Source organism: Rousettus aegyptiacus, unplaced genomic scaffold (genome assembly GCF_014176215.1).
Source record: "Rousettus aegyptiacus isolate mRouAeg1 unplaced genomic scaffold, mRouAeg1.p scaffold_m13_p_1, whole genome shotgun sequence".
NCBI lineage: Eukaryota > Metazoa > Chordata > Mammalia > Chiroptera > Pteropodidae > Rousettus > Rousettus aegyptiacus.
The window spans coordinates 145,886,683-145,907,179 of NW_023416284.1; the positions used below are offsets into that span (position 1 = coordinate 145,886,683).

The 20,497-nt window shown below is 43.2% G+C and overlaps 1 protein-coding gene across 3 annotated transcripts; it reads right to left on the bottom strand.

The window, feature by feature from the left end:
• Positions 1-771: 771 nt before the first annotated feature.
• On the bottom strand, positions 772-19,406 carry DDO (D-aspartate oxidase). 3 transcript variants are annotated; one of them, XM_016137009.2, is made up of 6 exons: positions 19,298-19,406; positions 18,424-18,478; positions 17,243-17,418; positions 13,729-13,837; positions 10,832-11,008; positions 772-2,633 (listed from the first exon to the last, which is right to left on the bottom strand). In XM_016137009.2, exons 3-6 carry the CDS (start codon positions 17,412-17,414, stop codon positions 2,066-2,068), a joined length of 1,026 nt encoding a protein of 341 aa, XP_015992495.1. In that variant the 5' UTR covers positions 17,415-17,418; positions 18,424-18,478; positions 19,298-19,406; the 3' UTR covers positions 772-2,065. The 3 variants fall into 3 exon arrangements, with proteins under 3 accessions (XP_015992495.1, XP_015992496.1, XP_036076836.1); XM_016137010.2 differs by lacking the exon at positions 18,424-18,478 and having other exon boundaries at positions 19,298-19,401; XM_036220943.1 differs by lacking the exons at positions 17,243-17,418; positions 18,424-18,478 and having other exon boundaries at positions 19,298-19,387.
• Between the last annotated feature and the right edge of the window lie 1,091 nt (positions 19,407-20,497).

A 20,497-nucleotide genomic window follows, 5' to 3' on the forward strand; every position in this document is an offset into this window, starting at 1 on the left:
ATGTGCAGCCCAGGTTGGTAGCTACTGACCCAAACTTTTACAGTGGTCCCCAGGCACCAGGTGCTCCTATGAGAATCTAATGCCTGATGATCTGAGGCGAAGCTGAGGCAGCGATGCTAGTGCTGGGGGGCGTCTGCAAATACGGATGAAGCTTCTCTCGCTCTCGCTCACCTGCGGCCCACCTCCTGCTATGTGGTCTGGTTCCTAACAGGCTACAGACAGGTATTGATCCATGGCCCGGGGGTCGGGGACCTCCTCTTTGAGATACACTTGGGAACAAATGCTTAGCAATTAGTAAAAATGAAACAGGGCATGCAGCCATGATCACTTTCTCAAGAAGCCTCCAACCTTTGTCTTGTAATGTTAGACTTTAGAAATATAAAATGCAGAGAAAGTTAACTAGAGTAGCACATAGACAATGGTCATAGAGCATGAGCCTACCTACACAATACGAAAAATGCTGTAGGTTTAAAACCAGGGGTGTGAGCAACAAATGAGAATTCTTCAAACCACCTTTAATACAACTAAAGACTACCTATTCTGAGCAGCACTCTTTATTTTTATTTTTATCATTAAAATTTTTATTTCCCTTCTTTAAAATGCCATTTTATCATAGCATTATTTCTTACAGATTTTGTATAACTCCGTGTGTGCGCATGTGTGTTTATTTTCAGTCTAAGTTCATACGTTTCTCAAATACTTTAAACAGAATTGGCGTTTGGGGCATATAAACTCCAAAACCTCAAAAGAATCATATACTTACTCAATACACCTGGTATCCATTTTTTATTTCTAGTCATTTCTAATTTTTCAAATTTACCAATTTATCTGAATTTGATACAATACCACCCCCTGCTGGAAATCTATAGAGAAGATCCCTCGTTTGAATGCCGTCCTCCCTGCCTTTCTCTCTCTCCTTCTTTTTCTCTCCCAGTAGAATTTTCTCTTCAAACAAAATCATATGCAAAAGCTCAATGAAGGAAACGATAAAAGCAAAGCTGTGCTGGGGGCTTTCTCTTTCCCACATTCTCATTGCCAACCCCACATTGCCCTCAGGATATCCGAAGGAACTTACCACTCAACATGAGCCATCCCCCCTACCCCCGCCCCCAGATTAAAATTGCACCTATTTCTCCCATGCTTCCTTATCGCAATGAATACCACCTCCTTTACCATTCTCTCACTCAAGACAAAACCCACCTGATGATTCACAATACACGTGAATGGGTTGAAGGCTCTGAGTAGGCCCAAGAAACCAGGCTAGATTTAGTTAACTCAGCAATTCCCAGGCTCATTTCATCATGAGAAACAATCCTCTCCTCCCCAGTGCTTTTTAACAACTTGCAGGAAACTCTGGTCATATTTCATTCAGAATGATTGTTCCATCTTAATTAGCAAATTAGCTCTTTGGCTGCACGTGCTATCCAATCTTCCAAAATGCTTAGGCAAAGTCAACCATACAACCAGCCAGCTCTCAATGGTCTGTGGTAATGAAAAGTACAGCCCTTGGGCAACTGACCCCGGACAGCTACTGAGCTGATGCCACATCCAGAGGCAACTTCATCCCTGACTTCTACCAGGAATTCTTCCAGCAGGAGTCATGCTTTGTCTTCCATTAAATGTAATAAACCTGCACTGTGCGATCACCATGTAATTTATTTAGAGGGATTATAAGGCTTGCTTGGCTACGACTTTTGAGTATCGTGGGCAGCTCTGCAACTGACAGTGAGTTCACTAATGTCCATGCGTTATCTACTCCTGTGGATTTATGAACCAAAAATGTCAAAGTCCCTACAGCTTCCAGCATCCACGTAAGTTAGCATAGATCCTTGAACACCGGATCTAAAAGAAATCTTTTCTTTGAACAAAATCTTTGTTTTTAACAAAAATAGAGCTTTATGCCCCATGTCATTAGTATTAGACTTAAGTCTAATACCAGAACAGTACTAGATTAGATTAGTACTAGTCCTAAATATACTGATACATATTGTATCATTTCTAATTTTGAAAAGAAATTGTATTTGATCAGTAGTCTCCAGGGCCACTTGCTGTCATTTCATGTCACTTATAGCTTTGACTTGGAGATAGGGGTCCTCAAGTCTTGGACACACTTGTTTGCCAGTCTGGAGGCCTCCAGAGCAGTGCCCCAGTGCACAGAGAAGCCCCCGCTCCCGTGGCCATAATGGTGGACCACAGGCAGTCTGCGGCCACCCTGAACTAGCAGCTCTTTCTGCAGCCGAACACCTGCCCTGAAGGGCCTCAAGCCCACCCTCTCCCTTATGTCCCAGGCTCCATGGAGAGAGGGCTCTAGAGCACAGCATCGGGAAAGAATATCTCTGCTAATTTCTGCATCTGGAGACAGGTTCCAGTCTCCCTTTTGCCTAGTTCCACCCAGGGTTACACTGGATATACCAGGGTAAATATAGGTCAGCCCACTCCCGTCTCGGATAAAATGCTTCACCCAGGGAGCCTGAACTTTGAGCAGTTGGCCCCTGACCGGGAAAATCTCCAAGTCTCCTGCAAGCTGTCTGCTCCCAAGGCCTGAACAGTTGATCACGATGTCGAAGGATGGGTGCAGCTCCCACAGGTCTTCTATTCGCCGGGCGAGTATCAGGCCTCCACTTTCTTTTACCCTGGGAAGAACGAGAGACCAGGAGGTGAGCCTTAGCAGATGTAGAGAGATGTAAGAACAGCTGGCAGGGGACAGTGGTCAAAGACCTGGAGAGGATGGCTGGCTCTGCGAGACGTTACGCGTTGTGCACGTAGTATTAAACGTGGTCAATTAAAAAACTTCATCCTTGCTTCAAGCCCAAAGCGTGACACCTTAGTAACAGAAAATAACTATTTTCAGTCTATTTTCATTTAAAATCTCAATTGGCAAACAGTACTCTACATATAGATTCACAGGGAAAAAAATTCACTCCTTCTTCATAGTGACATTTAATACAGCCTCACCTAAAATAGCTTATAATCATTTAAGTTTTAAATATATATGCATGTTTTGGATGTGGTAGGAGTGTAAATAATTTGTACCGAAAGAACCAATGGTGCTGTTTTAAAAAGATATTTACAAATTGTCTGAAACATCATCCATCAAGGCTGAAGCATAATTGCCTTCCCTCTGAATGTGAGCAGAGTCTAGTCACCTGCTTCTAATGAATGTACATATTCATTAAAAATATATATACACATACATATATGTATACACACACACACATATTGCAACACATTACCCTGGACTTTCTTCTGCTATAAAGCATGTTATTGGGACAATTGGCAAAATCTGAAAAGGTCTGTAGATTTCAAAAAAATGTACCTACATTAAGTTAATGTCCTCATCCTGATTCCTTGACTTCGAGTATAAGAGAATGTGTTGGGTTTAAGAAATACATATTCAGTATTTGAGGTAAAGCAGCATCATATCTGCAGCTAAATGGTTCAGGAAAATATATATATTAAAAGGCAAAGGATAATGCAAATATGGTAAGTTTAAGATTTGGGGAATCTGGGTGAAGGATACATGGGAGTTCTTGCATTTTATATATGGTCTAATTTGGACCTGACAACATCGCCACATCGAATGACCACATTCCTCGCTCGTTCTTTTGCGACGCATACTCTACTGCACTCCATTTCCCACTTCTCTGAATCTCCACCCCTGTCTTGTCTACTCCACAAACTTGTATTAATCACTCTAAGCCCTGTTCAGGCATTGAGCAGTCTCTGGTCCCTTTGGGGAGGAGGGTGTGGATGAGGCCCAGGGTTTCCATGGGAAGGGTAGTCCTGGAGGGAAGTAGCATCGCACCCTTAGTCCAGCAGGTGGGGTTTCGAGGAAAAAGTTCACCTCTATAGCTGCCTTAGGGTAGCTACCGAAGCCACAGTAGAAGCCCCCAAAGTTATGGAAGCCTTTGAGGTCATGAAAGCACCCAAGACTATTGCACCCAACATAGACACCTATTCCCTACTAAACCTGTTGCCACCATTAGAAAAAAACAAACACCGTCATTTTCCATCTTCCCGGCTGGTCCCCTTCCACTTCATCCTTACGTAGCCAGGGAGAAAGGGGAGAGTTCACATTAGACCTGTGTCTGGAGCCATCTCTTGCCCATTGCTCCTCCAGTGGGGGTTGGGCAGATGCTGAGAAGGGGAGGAAATCCCTAAAGATGCTGGGAAAGAAAGACTGTGCTCTAGCAGGCATGATATGTGTTGGGCGCAGGGGAGCAGGTCTGCTGTCCACAGGGAGGACCTTTGCAGGTGGGGCATTTATAAGGCAGGGACAACCTGTCACATCCCTAATATACCATTCATATTTCTGTCCAACTGCTGAGAGAGTCACAGAAGTTTCTTTCGTGGACACTTCTGTGAGTCAAACCAAGTGAGAGAACAGATGATACAGGAGATGGGAGACAGAGGGCTTTACTAGGGAAAGTAGCGGAGAGGGCTTATTAGATAAGTAGAAGAAAAGTACTGGGAGAGCAGCCCAGGGTGGTCAGTGCTGTGGTCAGTGTGGGCCTTATCAGGGCCACAGAGTAAGGCATGGCCTCCTGAAAAGTAAGCAATGCACATAAGTTACAGGTCCGCTGGCATAGATATGGGGCACCCAGCCTTCTGGATGTCATCAAAAGTAAGACAATGCTGGTCCAGCTGGGATAATTTAGTTAACATGCCTGGTGAAGAACCATTCTCAGCTGACTTACTGCCTCTATGATGCATTTCCTGGAAACAGACAAGTAAAAAGCAGCAGAATAGGTCTCCCCAGGCCAAAAATATAAAATGTGATCTGTATGACTGATTAAAATTCAGGAGTTTTGTTCATTTGTTCTGGATACTATTGGAGATACATATATTGGTGATATACACACACACACACAAACACACACACACGTATTTTTTTGAAAAGAAGTTAACCCCTTCTGTTCTTTGAAAAATGATACAGATCAAATTTGTGGTTAAAAATATTTTTTTTCTTTCCTGGAAGTTTATATTATTTCAGAAGAATAATGCTTAGGTTGAAGCCATTGTGTGGCTCGTAGAATGAAATGCCTGTTTTTGAGTCAAAACACTGTAGGCTGAACATTCACATTCTGTAGAAGGAATGTAGGAGGCCATGAAACAGACCCTGGGGGTGAGGAACAAGGCGGAATTGTGTGGCTCCTGGGGGAGGAGAGTGGGCAGCAGCCCACAGAGTGAGTCCCCAGGGGCCCACCCCCTCACCACGAGGCTGCCCTGCCTCCCGCCTGGCTGAAATCCTCGCCCTGAATGGCTTGCTTTTGGTCTTAAAGAAATCTCTTCCCTAGAGCTCCTTCCTCGAGAGGAAAGAGGATGTGGGGCCCTCATTCTTCTCCACATTGCCCTCTGGCCAGATGCCAGCCCCTGAGGGAAAGGGGACAACTAGTCTCCACTGATTGGAGGCCTCTGCATGCTATCTGTGCAGGCCCCACATTGGGCAGGAGGAAGCATGAGGCAACAGGGCCCCTGGGGGGTGCTGGGAGGGCTAGGTGGCTCCCCTGCCGTTGACTGCGTGTTCTGTCTGTCTGAGACACTCACGTCCCAGCCACTATCATGGTGAACATGTGTATCGAACAAATAGACTGAAAAAGGCCTCCCCGGGATTCGAAAGGGATAAGAACAGACCCTTGGATCTCTTCTCCCTCATTCTGCCACCCAAAAGCAGACAGGAAACAGTGTGCTCCCAGCTGGCCGGCCATCAGGCTCAATGGTGTTGCAATCAGGAGGTGACTCCCAGTGCAACAAGATACCACTCTCTTGGGGTTATTTTAAGTAAGGTAAAATGCTGACAACAGGTTTCCGACCACTGAGAGGGTAGCAAGGCTTCTACCAGGCCTTCATGCCATAGTTGGAGCTTAGGCCTGAAAATAAAGTTATTATGGAAATGAGGGATCTGTTTTCTGGAAGGTGATACTATAGAAGCAAGCAGAACACATCATCCTGATTATACAGTATACCCTTGAACAAGGTGAGGCTAGGGACACCAACCCATACACAGTCACAAGTCCACCGATAACTTTGACTCCACAAATTTAAATACAGTTCCTCAGTATCAGTGGGAAATTGGTTCCAGGACCTCCAGGGGATACCAAAATCTGCAAAGGTTCCATTCCCTTATAGAAAATGTCATAGACTACACACAGGCAGCCCCCTTTGCCTTCGTGGTTGGCTGAATCCACAAACTCGGAATCCAGGGATATGGGACCAACTACATAATTATTGAAAAATACTTGCATATAAGTGGACCCACTCGCTTGAAACCCATGTTTTTCAAGGGTCAGTTGTATATGTTTCCATGTGAAAATGGTTGAGGGTGGCCCCAGAGATAAAACATTCATTCTCAGCCAGAGTGAGAGAGCCGTGCTGGGGACCGGCCCTCCCTCACGGTCCAGGGAGGGGACACCCCTAGCCCCTCCAAGGAGGAACTTCTCACTGCCCAGAACGACCCCAGGCGAACTGGGAGATTGCCCAAGACTCCGCAGAGGAGGGCACACTTACGCTGGGGTGACGCTGCTGTCCCTGCCTCTGCCTTCTCCCACACGACACAGCCCCCCGCCACGTCGTCAGTTGTCCTGGGCCTTCGTGCTCCCTCTCTGCTCCATCACACTCCCCAACTTCCGAAGACCTTATCTACTATCCGTCACTTAAAGCAAAATGAAAGCAATGTACCCTTTCTCCCAGGGAAAATTTCTATTTAAGTCTTCTGCCTTTACTTAATAGTCTATAACGTTTTTGTAAAAGATTGGGAGAAACTCTTCCCACCCCCACACTCTATTCCAAAGACTCAGAACTTACTCCGGCTAATCTGAACTGTACCTTCCTTTCACTGGGCCACCTAGAGGACCCTGCTCTGGCTCTTCGCCGGCTGTGCATGAGAAGTGAGCATGGGGAGCAGGGGAGATGTGTTCAGTCAGCTCTGTCCCCTCATTTCCTGCCCATGAACTGGGGACCCAGGATCTCCACATTCCCTCTCCACTTCCAGGGCCTGCACTGTCTTCGTCTACAGGGCAAACCGTGCCAGTGTGTGCACTCCTGAGCCCAAAGGATGGGCAAGAGAGGGCTATATTCAAGAGGAGGGTGTAGATGGAGCATGAGTGTATGGGCTAGGGTGCCTCCCTGCACGCACCCAAGGCTGCTGTATTAAGGTGCAGCCCTCCTGGGAACCCAAGAATTCTACACGTAATCTTGGCCTTCCAGTGGTTGTAAGTATTTGTTAAGGTAAAAACCTAAATATTTCTTATTTAAATATTTGTTAGCTTGATTGAGAATTTTTAAATTTATACATCTGCATATGGGCTTCTGTTCTTATCCTTGTCCCAGGCAGGGCAAGGTAGAGGAGGCTCTGATGTTGGGTGTGCTCCCTAGCTCCATCCAAAATCGAAACAGACTAATTTCAGGGTACAGAAGGAAAGAGAAAGGAGAAAGCAAAGGCAATTTATTTCTGCACTAAATCTGTAAATTTAATTTGTGGCATTGCTTCAGGTTTCTATTAAGGAAAAGATAGAGGAAAATATTCATAAACTATGACAGATGATTGGCTAAAGAAGCTGTGGTACATATATACAATGGAATATTACTCAGCCATAAGAAGAGATGAAACACTGCCATTTGCGACAACATGGATGGACCTCGAGGTAATCATGCTAAAGGAAATAAGCCAGACAGAAAAAGCTGAAAATCACATGATATCACTTACATGTGGGATAGAAACCTAAAAGCAACAAACAAACATGACAAACAAACAGAGACTCATGGACATGGACTATAGACTAGTGGTTTCCAGAGGGTAGTGGAGAGGGGAGGGGAGAGATAGACGGAGGAAAAAATTAAAATCATTTCTTCAATTAAAAATATGTATATATGATTAACAATAAAAACATTTGAAAAATTGTTCAAAGAAAATATTCATAAAAAGAAAATGTTTTTCTTCTCAAAACTGGAATGTGTGAAATCTCGTTATTCCTTAACGTAAGACAGTGCTTAAAAAAAAAAAAAAAAAAAAGATGCAGACATGTTGAAAAGACAGGAACAACTTGGAGGGGCTCCCACTGGCCAAATCTTGGACAATTTGAACATCGAAATAAATAATACGAGTAATAGACTGAAATATATTGAATAAAATAGGAATCTATGAGTTCATAGTGGTATAAACACCTGAATAATAAATACAGGAAAAGAAAAGACTCTTCCTTGTAGTAGCAAGCAAACTAAATGTAGAAAGAGTTAGAAAAGTATCACTTGGCAAACATTACTGTAATGGTTCAGACAAGAATTATCAACAAGTACTAAAAATAGTAGGTGAAGTTTGAAGAAAAACAGGGTGTTTACATAGCCTTAAGGTAGATCCTGACAAAGCATTTGGCAATTGCAAAGGGAAAAAGTAGCAACTTCACAGTGGAGATAGGAGGCAGGCCAGAGGACAAACCGACACCGTGCACCTCCTGATGCGAGGCAAGAAGGATTCAACATCAACTCCGAGGCGTTCCACCAAAAATGCATGACTTCAATCTAATCACAACAAAACATCAGACAACTGAGGGACATTCTACAAAACAACTGGTATGTACTACTCAGAGTTGTAAAGGTCATGAAAGACAAAGATAGGCCAGAGACTAAAGAGATACGACGACTAACTGCAGTGTGAAATGTGTTATCGTGGATTGGATCATGAACCAGAAATACACATGTCATATAAAGGACATTATGGGGACAACTGGCAAAATATGAGTAAAGTCCATGGTTTATAGCATTGTACCAATATGACTATCTGGGCTTTTATCATAGTACTGTGTTTATGTAAGAGAATATCCTTGTTTTTAGAAAATACACACCGCAATATATAAAAATAATGGCACACAGTGTCTGTAACTTAATCTTATATTATTCCGAAAAAAAATAATATATATAAATAAGAGAGAGAGAAGATGATAAAGCAAAATGTTAGGAATCTGGATGAAGGGGTTATAAGAGTTCATCCACTTTCCTTATCTCTGCATCCATGACCATCCCTGCCCCAGCCCCTGGCCAACCCTGCACAGAGAAGCCCTTGGTCAGCCTTTGACAGTCTCCATGATGGGAACAAACTTTTTCCCAATCTTCCAGAGACCACAAGGCTCCAGCCAGGTTTCTGTGGACTTTCTAGAACACAGAGACAAAACTCCAAGGCGAGGAAGCCAAACAATAGATGTGGGGTAATAATCAAACTTCAGCCTAAGAGAACTAAAAATGTCAAAAATTATAAAATTCTCTAATGCCACCTCACCTTTTATACCCAACATTTTATACGTGTTCTTCCATTTTGTTTTTGTGTCATAAAAACATACATATATATATATACACATATATATACACCACATTGACAGGAAAACTCTGCCACTTTTGACATGCTTAATAATTTTCTGTATCTGAATTTAATTAAGATAAAATATATGATACCTCAACTTTGTATCACTAGCATTAGCACTTCCAAATTTTTACAGTCATTTTTATAATATAAGGACAAAAATGAAGCGCTACACAAAACTAGCATTCAGGAAAGATGGTGATTCTGCTAAAAGTTGAATGTTGGCTGATGGGCAACTCCATCATATGATGGCTCAAAAGGTTCATTTATCAACTGATGTACTCAGGTAGAAATTTAGCCTACAATCAGTGTTTTATGGGCTAGTGAACAAGGCACAAAAGTGTGGGTTTTATGGAAACTGAAACTTACAAAAATAAAATGACCCATATAAATTGCTGACAGGTAAAAGTGAGAAAAGCACTTATAAAGCTATAAAAATATATCATAATGTGTCTAATGGACTTAGGCCCCTCTTCTGTGCTCCCATTCAGAGCTCATAAATCTAAATTTACCTCTCATTATATGTGTTACTCTAATTGTTAATTAATATATAAATGTAAACACACAAATATATACATCCATTTATGCCATCACCCCAATAGACTATAAATTTCTCAATAAAAATGATATTTTATCCTCCTTTTGACCAGCATATATATAGGTGTTCAACAAAGAATTGTGGAATTAATTAATTATCTGAATCAATTATTCTATATCCTATGTCTGGGACCAGATCATTGTTGCCACTGCTTACCTCCTATTCATCTACCAAATATACAGATTTGGAGATTGAAAGGGCTGTTTCGCAACCCCCAATATGCTCATAATTTCTAGACCAAACTGTAGAGAGATTTATCGATGTGTCTGAAATAAATACGCTCTTGATATGTTTTCCTAACTAACTGGAAACACCAGGAAGTCCTGAAAAATGAGCCAAAATGCAAGTTCGGGGTATTTGGGGCTAAACTGAATGAGGAAGGAATCACATAGTTTAGATAAGCCCTCAGTGTCAGAGTTCTTATTTATAACAAAAGAAAATAATGAAGCTATTTTATCGCTGAGAAAACATTCAAAAATAATGTATAATAAGCATAAGATTCTCTAATCCAAAGAACTAGAGTAACTCATCTAATTTAATAATTGGAAGAGTATTTTCTAAACTCCGTTTTACGAATGAGGAAACTAAGATACTGTTTTAATAAGTGGGTTTTACTTGGGTGGGGAGCACCAACTCACACATCGGGGTGCACACGGAGAAGAGATGGATGCGTTACTACGAGCGTGGCATGACTCACTCCTGTGACGCAAATACGGTCTTCAAATTATTTTACAAAGTCTTAGCCATTTGTGAGCAGCAAGATACAATGCAAGAGCTCTGAGGGACCACAGAGACTTTCCAGTACACATTTTATGAATAGCTATGAAGTGATTTATGGCTATGACAGATGAAGAAAGCAGCAAAGAGCCATTTGTACTGACCTTTTCTCCAACCATGCGAGGTAAGCAGAGCTTTCACATTTGAGGGTCGTAAAAGCCTGACCAAACACATGCTGGGGGAATTTCTTCAGCTCAGCCTCGGTCATCTTTCGAAATCCCAGAACCACATCGGCCCAGAATGGCACTTCCTCAGTAGGAACGCTCCGAAATATCTGCCAACTCAAACATATTAAGTGGAAAATTTTCCTGAAATTTCGTGAAATAACACATTTCTAGTGAATCCCATGTGATATTTGCCAAAGTATTGAAAAATCACACTTCTATAACACATAAAGAGAAAAAATTCTATTCTTCTATACTTGGGTTCAGATAACTCAGTAGCTAAATTTAAAATGTGCATAATTGAGGAGAATAAGACATTTAAAAACAATGTGTCTTTTAAAGATTGAATTTAATTCTCTTTTTCTAAAAAGCTCTTGCTTTTCTTTATTTAGTTATGACTGTGTATATTGAGGAAAAGTTTGTCTGTTTTTTCAAATGCTTTACATACCATCATAAGTTAAAGATTGACCTCAAATCTGAACAAAATATCTAAACTAAAACAAGCAATGTTCCAAAGAAGGCTACATCTCCAGCCCTCTTCGCTCTCCTGAGCTCCAAAACCAGATTCAAACCCATGTTGTCTACTCCCCACTGGATGTCCACCCGCATGTCTCATACCTTAACCACCCTGCACACTTCCCCTCCCTCTTTCCCCAGTCTTATCCAATTCTGAAAACAGTGCCCCATCTACCCAGGTGCTAACTCCAGAAACCTAAGAGTTATCCTTGACGCTCTCTCTTCTCTCACCTTCTACATGTCATCAACTGTCAGACTCTATCAAATCTCCTCTTAAATTCATCTACTCTCTATCCCTACTATCAACAGGTAATCTACCCCACCATTATCTTTCTTTCCACAAATCTGTTCTCCACACTACAGACAGAATATTTTTGAAATGTAAACATGATCAGTTACTTTGCTGTTGAAAATCCCTCAGTGGCTTCCCATTACCCTGGAATTGTTTTGTCTCTCCAATAAATCAGTCACCCTGGATCCAGGTCTATGCCTGTGCCTCTACCTGGTATACTGCCTCCTCTGTCCTGAACCTTATCTCTGCCCCTTCACCTCTCCATCACCAAATCTAACCTACTCTCATCCAGATGGTCTCTGCTGAAACTTTACTTTTTTCTTGGTGACGTCTCACAACTCCCCAAGAAAGTTATTCCCCACATATATACTTCCATAGCACCCCACGCTCTTCCCTTGGTAACTCACGTCTCATTTGCAACTCATTAGATTTACGACATTCCCTACAGACCATTAGCTGCATAAGGGCAGGACAAAGTCTGACTTTCTTAAAAATTCACTCAATACATATTTATTGAGCATCTACTATGTGCCAAGTAGTGTGTACTAAATTGCTCATTTATATATCCTTAATACCTAGGACAGTACCTGAGACCAGCGAATGCTGAAAAATTGTTTAGAAGAAATGAATAGATGAATAGATGACTAAGGTTATATACTTAAGCCAAAGACGTACAGGACATTGTACCCTTGTCTTCGCTTGACTGATCCAAATCCTTTTGGGAAAAAAGCGTGATAAAAAATCATTCCTGTGAAGTAAATACTCTCTTTTAGAATACTTAAAGTATATTCTTCTTAATATCCTCAATGGTGGCAAAGTCTTACTTTTGAAAGGATAGTTGAATTTTGGATATAGCTGTCTATGAATATTACTTAGAGCCAAAGTTTGTGAGTTAGGCTGGATCACAACGGTTGGACAAAAACCAAGTGTGGCCGTATATCAATGAGAACCACTCTTCGATGTGGTTCATCATCTGGCTTTGGAGAGAATTGTCGTTATCAGTCTCTCTTCAGAAGGCAGAGAAGTGAAAGCTGCTACTTTGGACAGGGACTTCAGGAAATTAATGACGTCAACACCCTTTGGTGTTTGTGATGGTGAGGGAGGGCAAGAAGAGGAAAGGGGAGAAAGCTGCCTGATGCAGGTGTGTTCACCAGCAGAAAATGTCAGCAGACAGCCTGATCTTGAAAGAGGAGAAAGGACGGTTTTGTTTTGTTTTTAGAAACAGCACAAAAGAGGCAGTAGATTTGAGAAGTTAGCAAAAGGCAAACCTCCTTCTGTTCTTCAGAAGGCTTAGGGCATGACTGTGTTACCATATGCGATAGTACAGATAACATATAGGCTATGTCATAAATTAAAAGACATAAATTAAAAATGATAGAACAGTTAGTAATATCTGTTTAAAGAAGATACAGAAAGACATCGTCATATTTTAAGTGCTAGTTTGTGCTAGAAATGTTACATAGGATTTATTTTTAAACTCTTTTGTTTAATAATGCATGTCTCCTGAAATTGAATATGAAGAATCAAATAGAAGTGTGCTGTTTCAGAAATATTTTTTTCCCTAGTGGCATTTCAAAAGGTAACTTTAGTGACCTACAAAATTTACTTTTTTTTGGAACATCTCATTCTTCAAAAACACTAAATATATAATATGTCCCTATATTTTGGGTCTCTGTACCCATTCCAGTATCACACCTGTTTGCCTTCCATCAGCCACATCATCCCCTACATAATGTTGCTTACCTGACAAATTTTTTAGCCATTTGAAAATCACTGCATAATCCCTGAGGAAACTCAAAATAGTATTTGTGATGAGAAACTGTACTGGTTGTTTATTGTTAAAACATCTAATATGATAATTTGTCTTTCTTGAGTTCTTTGAAGTAAAGCCTAAAGTGTTTTTCTAAATCCTCCCACATCTAGGTCAGCACTCTGCTCACAGCAGATACTCAATAATAGTTTACGCTGAACTCTAAAGTCTATTAAGATCATTCCAAATTCTAAAATAACTTCAGATTTCTTCTCTTACCCAGACACCAGATGAACACCAGCCTCTCTGGCTTCCGCAGAATTGGCAATTGCAAATAGGTGGTCAAATGTCTCCCTGAACCACTGCTTCTGCTCATGGATGGGTGTGTCTGTAATCACAGGGAAAAGTCAAGAGCAATAGAAAAGAAAGTGATGTTATTGACTATGGTTTACATAAGCTCCTCCCTAGAAACTGGAAAAAATAAAGAGACAAGGAGGAACATTTAGATAAAGTAACACAGTGTGGTGGAGGATACATCAACATCCAAAGTTTTGAATGTTGACATGTGCTGTTAGCTTCTGTTCATATAATGATTAGTCAACAAAGGGGAAACCAATCAATCAGGGCAAAATCAGATATGTGAGCCAGCTGACAGGTACTCTTTGGTACCAGAATTATTCCAGAAGTCCTTGAAAGATCCATAACCAACCTTAGCAGAAGTTAGTTCATGGCTAAGGCATCCAGCTGGCCATATAGCTGAAATGACAGAAGGAACCCAGGGCCTCTTTCCTGGGGCTGAAAACATGGTAAGTGACAAGAGTAGATCTGTGGGGCCCAGGTCAACCAGGATCGAGAACAGACTGCACGTCAATGGGAAGCCCATGGAGCTCGCCCTCCGGATACAAGGAAACAAGGTCTGCACTGCGGAGGTTAGTACCTCGGGAGGGGCTCCCTGCGGCTATCCCAGGGCTGCTATGACCCCCGTGCCCCTCCATTTCATGGAATCACAGGCCAGCCTAGAGCATCATCCCCAGACTCAGCAAGGATATGCAAGGACCGTGCAGAGCACTCCCTCTCTGTCAAGAGTCCTGTGAACCAGTACTCCCTATTCCCTGGGCATCCCTGCCAGAGTGAGAGAGATTGGACCCTTCTGGAAGGATACCAGGCTTGTCCGGAAGGACATAAACATCAAGCCCCAAAATAAGCATTCGAGCCCCAAAGTAAGAGCGTCCAATGTAGGCACAGACAAATCCAGCTCTGGGTGAAGTATTTGGCCATCTGACCCCTGTGGAAGGGTCATGAGGGAGAGTCCAGGGTCAGGCCAGGGATTGGGGAACAGTATTCCTGAAGGGCTGCTACGGGGCAGCCACAGAGGAGATGAGGGAATGGAAGCAGAGAGGATGCTGGGTCAGCCCTGCTTGGAGTGATTCCCTGGAGTTCACCGTAGAGGTGAACAGGCCCCTGGAGTCATCCTGCTCCCCAGACAAAGCCCCTAGGTCAATGCGGGCTTTTCAGTAGCAGGGTTTAAAAGTTGTTAAAGAGTCCATAAGTGTGTCTTTAGGAGTGGATTTGTGCTGTCTTCCTTAAACACTGTATAATGTTGACATTCATGAGCACAGAAGGTATTACCACTGGGGCTGGTTTGAAAGAAGCCCAGGAAGAAGACTTGAGAGAGAAGGACCTTGATCCAGGGCCCCAACCATCCAGCCCAGAGTGTGAGTTCCAGCCTTAGTGGCCTGGATGAATTCTCGGATGAGCCACCTTTGAAGATGATTCCATGACTATCAGGCTACCTGCCGGCCACTCATCCAGGCCTGGTGCAAGCAAGGGGGCTCTTAGAAAATGGACACGAGAACTTGTCACATGAAGGGCACCCAGTGTGAATTAGCATTATGCAAACATGCCAGCCTCCAGTGCTTGTTCCCGGCAAGGCAGCTCCTAGGAGGTAGACACGCATTATGGGTTCTGATAAAGCCAAGTTCCTAGACCTGCAATACCAAGGCATTGCCTTCCCCATCTGGGCAAAAGGTGGGTTTATTCTCTGTTAGGTGAAACTGGGCGTGTCTGCACTAGGAAACACCAAGTAAGAACAGCATACCGAAGAGGAAGGTTAAGGAAACACATAGGAACCGGATGCTAAGACCCCAGCCCTCTCCTCCCTCTGCCCCCTAGAAGGATGCCAGGTAGGCTTTCAACCTTCCCCAGCCAAGAGACTGGAATCTTCTTCTCTGGCAAACATAACCTTACCAAGAAGAAAGACTTAAATATAATGACATTAGAGGTTCCCCCACTAAAGAGACCTGCCATCTCACTCTAGTGAGGCTCAAGGCTACAGACCCTGTGCACGTGCTTAGAAATTCCCATCAGCTATTTAGTGTCCTTCTCCTAACTGTCAGCAGACAGGTAAAGGTGACCACATAGCCAAGGAAAACCTGCAATATGAAAAATGAGAATATCCAACAAAACAGCACAACTTGGAGTCAACAAAAACTATGCAGGGAGAAAAAAACTTTTAAAGCTATTATTAGTATTTTCAGAAAGATACTGATCTTTCAGAAAGAAAATCTGTTGCAACCATAGAACACAAATCGAATAACAAAGGAAATTATTTAGAGAACAAGAAGGAACTTTTGAATATTAAAAAATGGTATCATAGAAATAAAAAAGTCAACAATGAGGTAAAAGACGAAATTGAGAAAATCTTCCAGAAAGGAAAATAAAAAGAGAAATAGAAATAAGAGGGGGTAGGGAAGCTATGAGAATTGGAGGACCAGTCCAGGAGGCCTAGCATAACAGCAATTCCAGAAAGAGAGAGATCCATATCAGGAGGGAAGGGTCAATAATTGAGTAACTTGGGACTGCTTCTTGAACTGAACTACATGAGTTTCTGAATTAAATGAAGAGGGCAATTTTCATAGTCCAGTTTGCTGCTTTTCGTAATAAATCTTACAAATATCTGACTGTTTAAACTATGTGCGTGTATAACTTTGAATTAAAAAATTAAAACTAAATGGAGAGAAAAGAGAGTGCAAATAAGAAAGTGGAAACAGTGAATATTAACCTCATTAGCTGCAAAGTGATTTTGGTTTCTATTTAATGCTATTCCTCTTCCCCCGTTTCATGTAGGAAATACCAAATGGAAAGAATGCATGGATATGTTTTTAAAAATTAATGCATCCTTAGGGCTGAATACATGTTGACTGATTGTTTTTATACTGGCATAGAAGCGAGTATAATTTTAGTCCCATTACATGCAAGTAGTTTCTGACTTGATGGTCATTACTGAAATCGGTAGGGAGACTTAGAGTTACCAGTTGTGATAGTCATTAGTGGTGTTTACCAAATACTTCTGGCTGTCCACCTCCTGTGAGCCTTACAGGTTTGCACTTCCCAGCCTCTTTCTGAAGGGCTGGACAGATCCTTTAATTGCAGAAGTGAGGCCCTCCCCACCCTGTCCCCAAAACTCCCATCCACCTGGCACTGGTACTGATGACATTCAAGACAGTCTCTGCTTCATCAGCTTAGATCCTTGGGTGATAAGCAGGTCCCTTGGTGATGCTCAATCAACATACACATGAGCAAGAAAAAAACCTTTGCTTTTTAAGCTGCTAAGATTTGAAGGTTATTCTTATCTTACAGCATAACTGAGCCCTTCCTAACAGATGAACCAATGAGATGCTAAAAATGTATATTACACTTACATGCACATCCAGCTGTCTTTGTCAAAGGAATTTCACTAACATCATTCTACCTAATGTCTATCGTATCTGACAGAGGAGCAAAAATCCCTCACCTGAATAAGCATGAGGAATAAGAATTCCAGCTGCCACATCACTCGTGGTATCCGGAGTAAACTTGTCGGAAATGACTGTGACGGAGCATCGTGGGATCGATTTGGAAATGCACAGAGCAGTGGAGAGCCCCATCACACCTGCTCCCACAACGGCAACCCGGACGGTGTCCATGGGCCTGTGGGCGGAGAAGCCATGAGCTATAGGCCTTGTTCTAGGGTTTACTCGATCCAGCACAGAGCTGGGCCCTGGGGGTTCTTTCCTGAGGTCCACAGCCTCTCAAACTAAGACCTTCCCTGCCAGCATTCCTTGTGGAATAAAGAGAGGTCCCTGTAAGCTCTCTTTCCATGATGCATTGGGGCAGCGAGGTCTCAATGGGAGTTTTAGACATTATTGCAAAACCAGCCTGGAGTTGCTGCTAGAACACGTGATAGGTAAGTAGTTTTGCATGTTAGGGAAATTTCTACTTATTCCGCCCCCATGCCTAAACCACTCTCCCTGTGGACACAACGTAGGGGAGATTGGTGAAGTAAGCAAGGTAGACACGAGCAGCGAAAGCCTCCTGAGGTACAGCCACCGGGAGTGAAGGGTACATGAGCAATTCAGAGTTCGGCTTTACTATCTATGAGCTGATTTTTTTTTCATTACAACAATGTGACAGCAAGTTTGAACGACGGAACTCAGCCTCTCCTCTTCTGCTCCTCACTCGAACCAGCTCTCGCCACCCGCTTCCCGGCCTCTGTCACTGCTTTCTCCGCCCCTGCGTTCCCACCCTCACTCCCACTCCACGCCTGAAACCCCGCCCCTGAGAGCATGCTTTTCAGGTAAGGAAACGGAATGCTCCGGTGGATTCAGGTGCTAGTTCTGTAACCTGCGGAGTGACCCATGGTCTGCCGGCCTCGATTCCCTCATCTGTAAATGAGGCCAGATGAATTCTTCATTAGTTCCTATGGGTGGTACATAAGAGAGACTCATTGAGGTCGTGCCATAAAGACGGCTTTTTCTGAGAGTCTGTTTGGAAATGCAGGAGGAAGACGTCCAGGAACCTGGGCTGGGCAGCCTGAGACAGGCACCCAGTGTGGGGACTAGAGGGCTGATGAGGGCTCGACACCCTCCCGTCCTCCAGCTGCTGGGCCCTATTCCAGGGGGCAGCTTCCCTGTCTACCGTTGCTTCCTTGCTCGCCTTTGCACTTCTGTTCCCACTCTCTAATTCTCTCTGTTGGTCTCAGGTTGAAACTCTAAAGAGAGAAAATGCAGTTAGTCCAGATGCTCACTGCCATCCCTATCAGACAAAGTTCTAGCACCAGGCCAGCTTACTGGGCGAAACCAGCCTGTAAATCAGCCCTTGGCACAGTTGTCCTTCCCTGTCCAATCAGCAATAACCAGGGCGTAGGTTCATGTGCTTTAAATCATGACCACCTGTACATAAACTTCACCTTTTCTCAGAAGGAGGTGAGACAGTTCCCTCTGCTGTGAGCAGGACAAACCTTGTATGGCTCAGCTGTCTGTGGTCTCTTCCAGCACTTAAGGTCTCTGGCACTGTGATATTTTAAAGTCCTCCAGTGAGGTTTACTGTGTATTATTTCTATTTCTTAAGCAGTGTATGCATTCCCTCAACCATTAGCTAAACTGATTGCTCCCCAATGGGCTGGCTAGCCAAGAAGGAGCAGGATTGCCAGGGCAGAGGAAAGAGAAAGGAAGGGTCCCGGCAAGGGACAGACCAATGGTGGAGGCAAGCTTGAGGAGTGTAGCCCCATATGTGTCCCCCAGAGGTAGAAGGCAGCCACCTAATCCCCTCCTGGCTCTCCTATTTCACGCCAGCCTCCCTGCCCAGCAACTTTCTCAAAATAGCTCTAATGAATTAAGTTGGGAGGGAAAGTAACCCATGGCTGAGAATAACCAGCTGCCGGGGAGAAGGAACGTGAGCCAGCAAGGTGGGTACACCTTGGCCCCGTGACCTGTGAATCAGTGTCACTTACTCCCACTAAGACACATCCCCAAACTCCCAGAGTATGTATAGAACGACCCCTGAGCCTCAAGCAGGAGGATTCAAGTACCTGTCTCTGAAAAAGCAGCCTGGAACCCACAGAAGGCTCTGGCACCAACGCTTGTCTTCCCAGTGAGCGGTTGGTCTAGTGCCCTGAAAAGCGGAGGGGAAAGCAAAACTGCTTCCTATTGGGGAAACTGTTAAGGACATTCCCTTTAATCTTACTCTCCATTGGCCCGTACGCCCGTGGCTCTGTCACTTATTCTCCAAGAGAAAGGAACCATTGACCTCATCTTGGAAGCTCCATGGAGCTGCGGCTCTGCCAAGCCCTGGGAGCGTGTTCACCCTTAGCACTCTTCTCTTTCTAGTTTACAAACCCTCCATTTCACCACCAGCCTGGGATTTCTCCAGCTGGTTTGTAGGCACAGTAAATTACGGGTGAACCTATCTGACTCCCGGCAAGTTCCAGCCCAAAGCGAACCCTGGTTTCCTCATTCGGCTGCCCAGAGTTCCTGCTGCCTCCCATTGGTGCCTGGCTCTGCTGGGTCAGCCGGTGGGAGGGGGAGCGGGGGCTGAGGGAAGGCAGAATAATGTTGTTCATCACTAAAATGATGACTTGATCACAATTGGAAAGATTATTTAGGAGATTATCTAGGATAAAAACCAGACGATTCTTTAGCTCACATATTCAAATATTGGTTGAGTGTCTACCTTGTGGCAGAAACTTTACAATGAACAAATTCGTTTACAGGGAAGCAGTTTGATGCATCAAAGTAATGATAACGATATTGTAATTAATATGTATTTAGCCTTAACCATGTGCTAGACACATGCATAACACAATATAACACAACCACCTTATGAAGTAGGTGCTATTATTATCCCCATTCTATAGATGCGTAACTTAAGGTTCCAGGAGAATAAGGACCCAAGGTCTCTTAAGTGCAAAGGCCAGTCCGAAGGTTCAAAGTGTTCATCAAAGCACACACTTTCGTGCCAGATGTCTATTTTACCTTGAGCAAGTCACCTAACTTCTGAGTTTCAGTTTCCCCATTTGAAAATTGTGAATAAACTAAGATTTCTCTTACAAGTTGTTGTGAACATCTGCTAAGGTATATAAAATTCTTTGTAAGATGGTATATGTAGTTTTTTGAGCACACGTTATAAAGTCAGTCAACGAACATTTACAGAGCAGTCACTCTGTCCAAGGCATGTTGCAAGGACAAGAGATTTAAGGGCTTCTAAAATGATGTTCTCTCCCTTGAGGAAG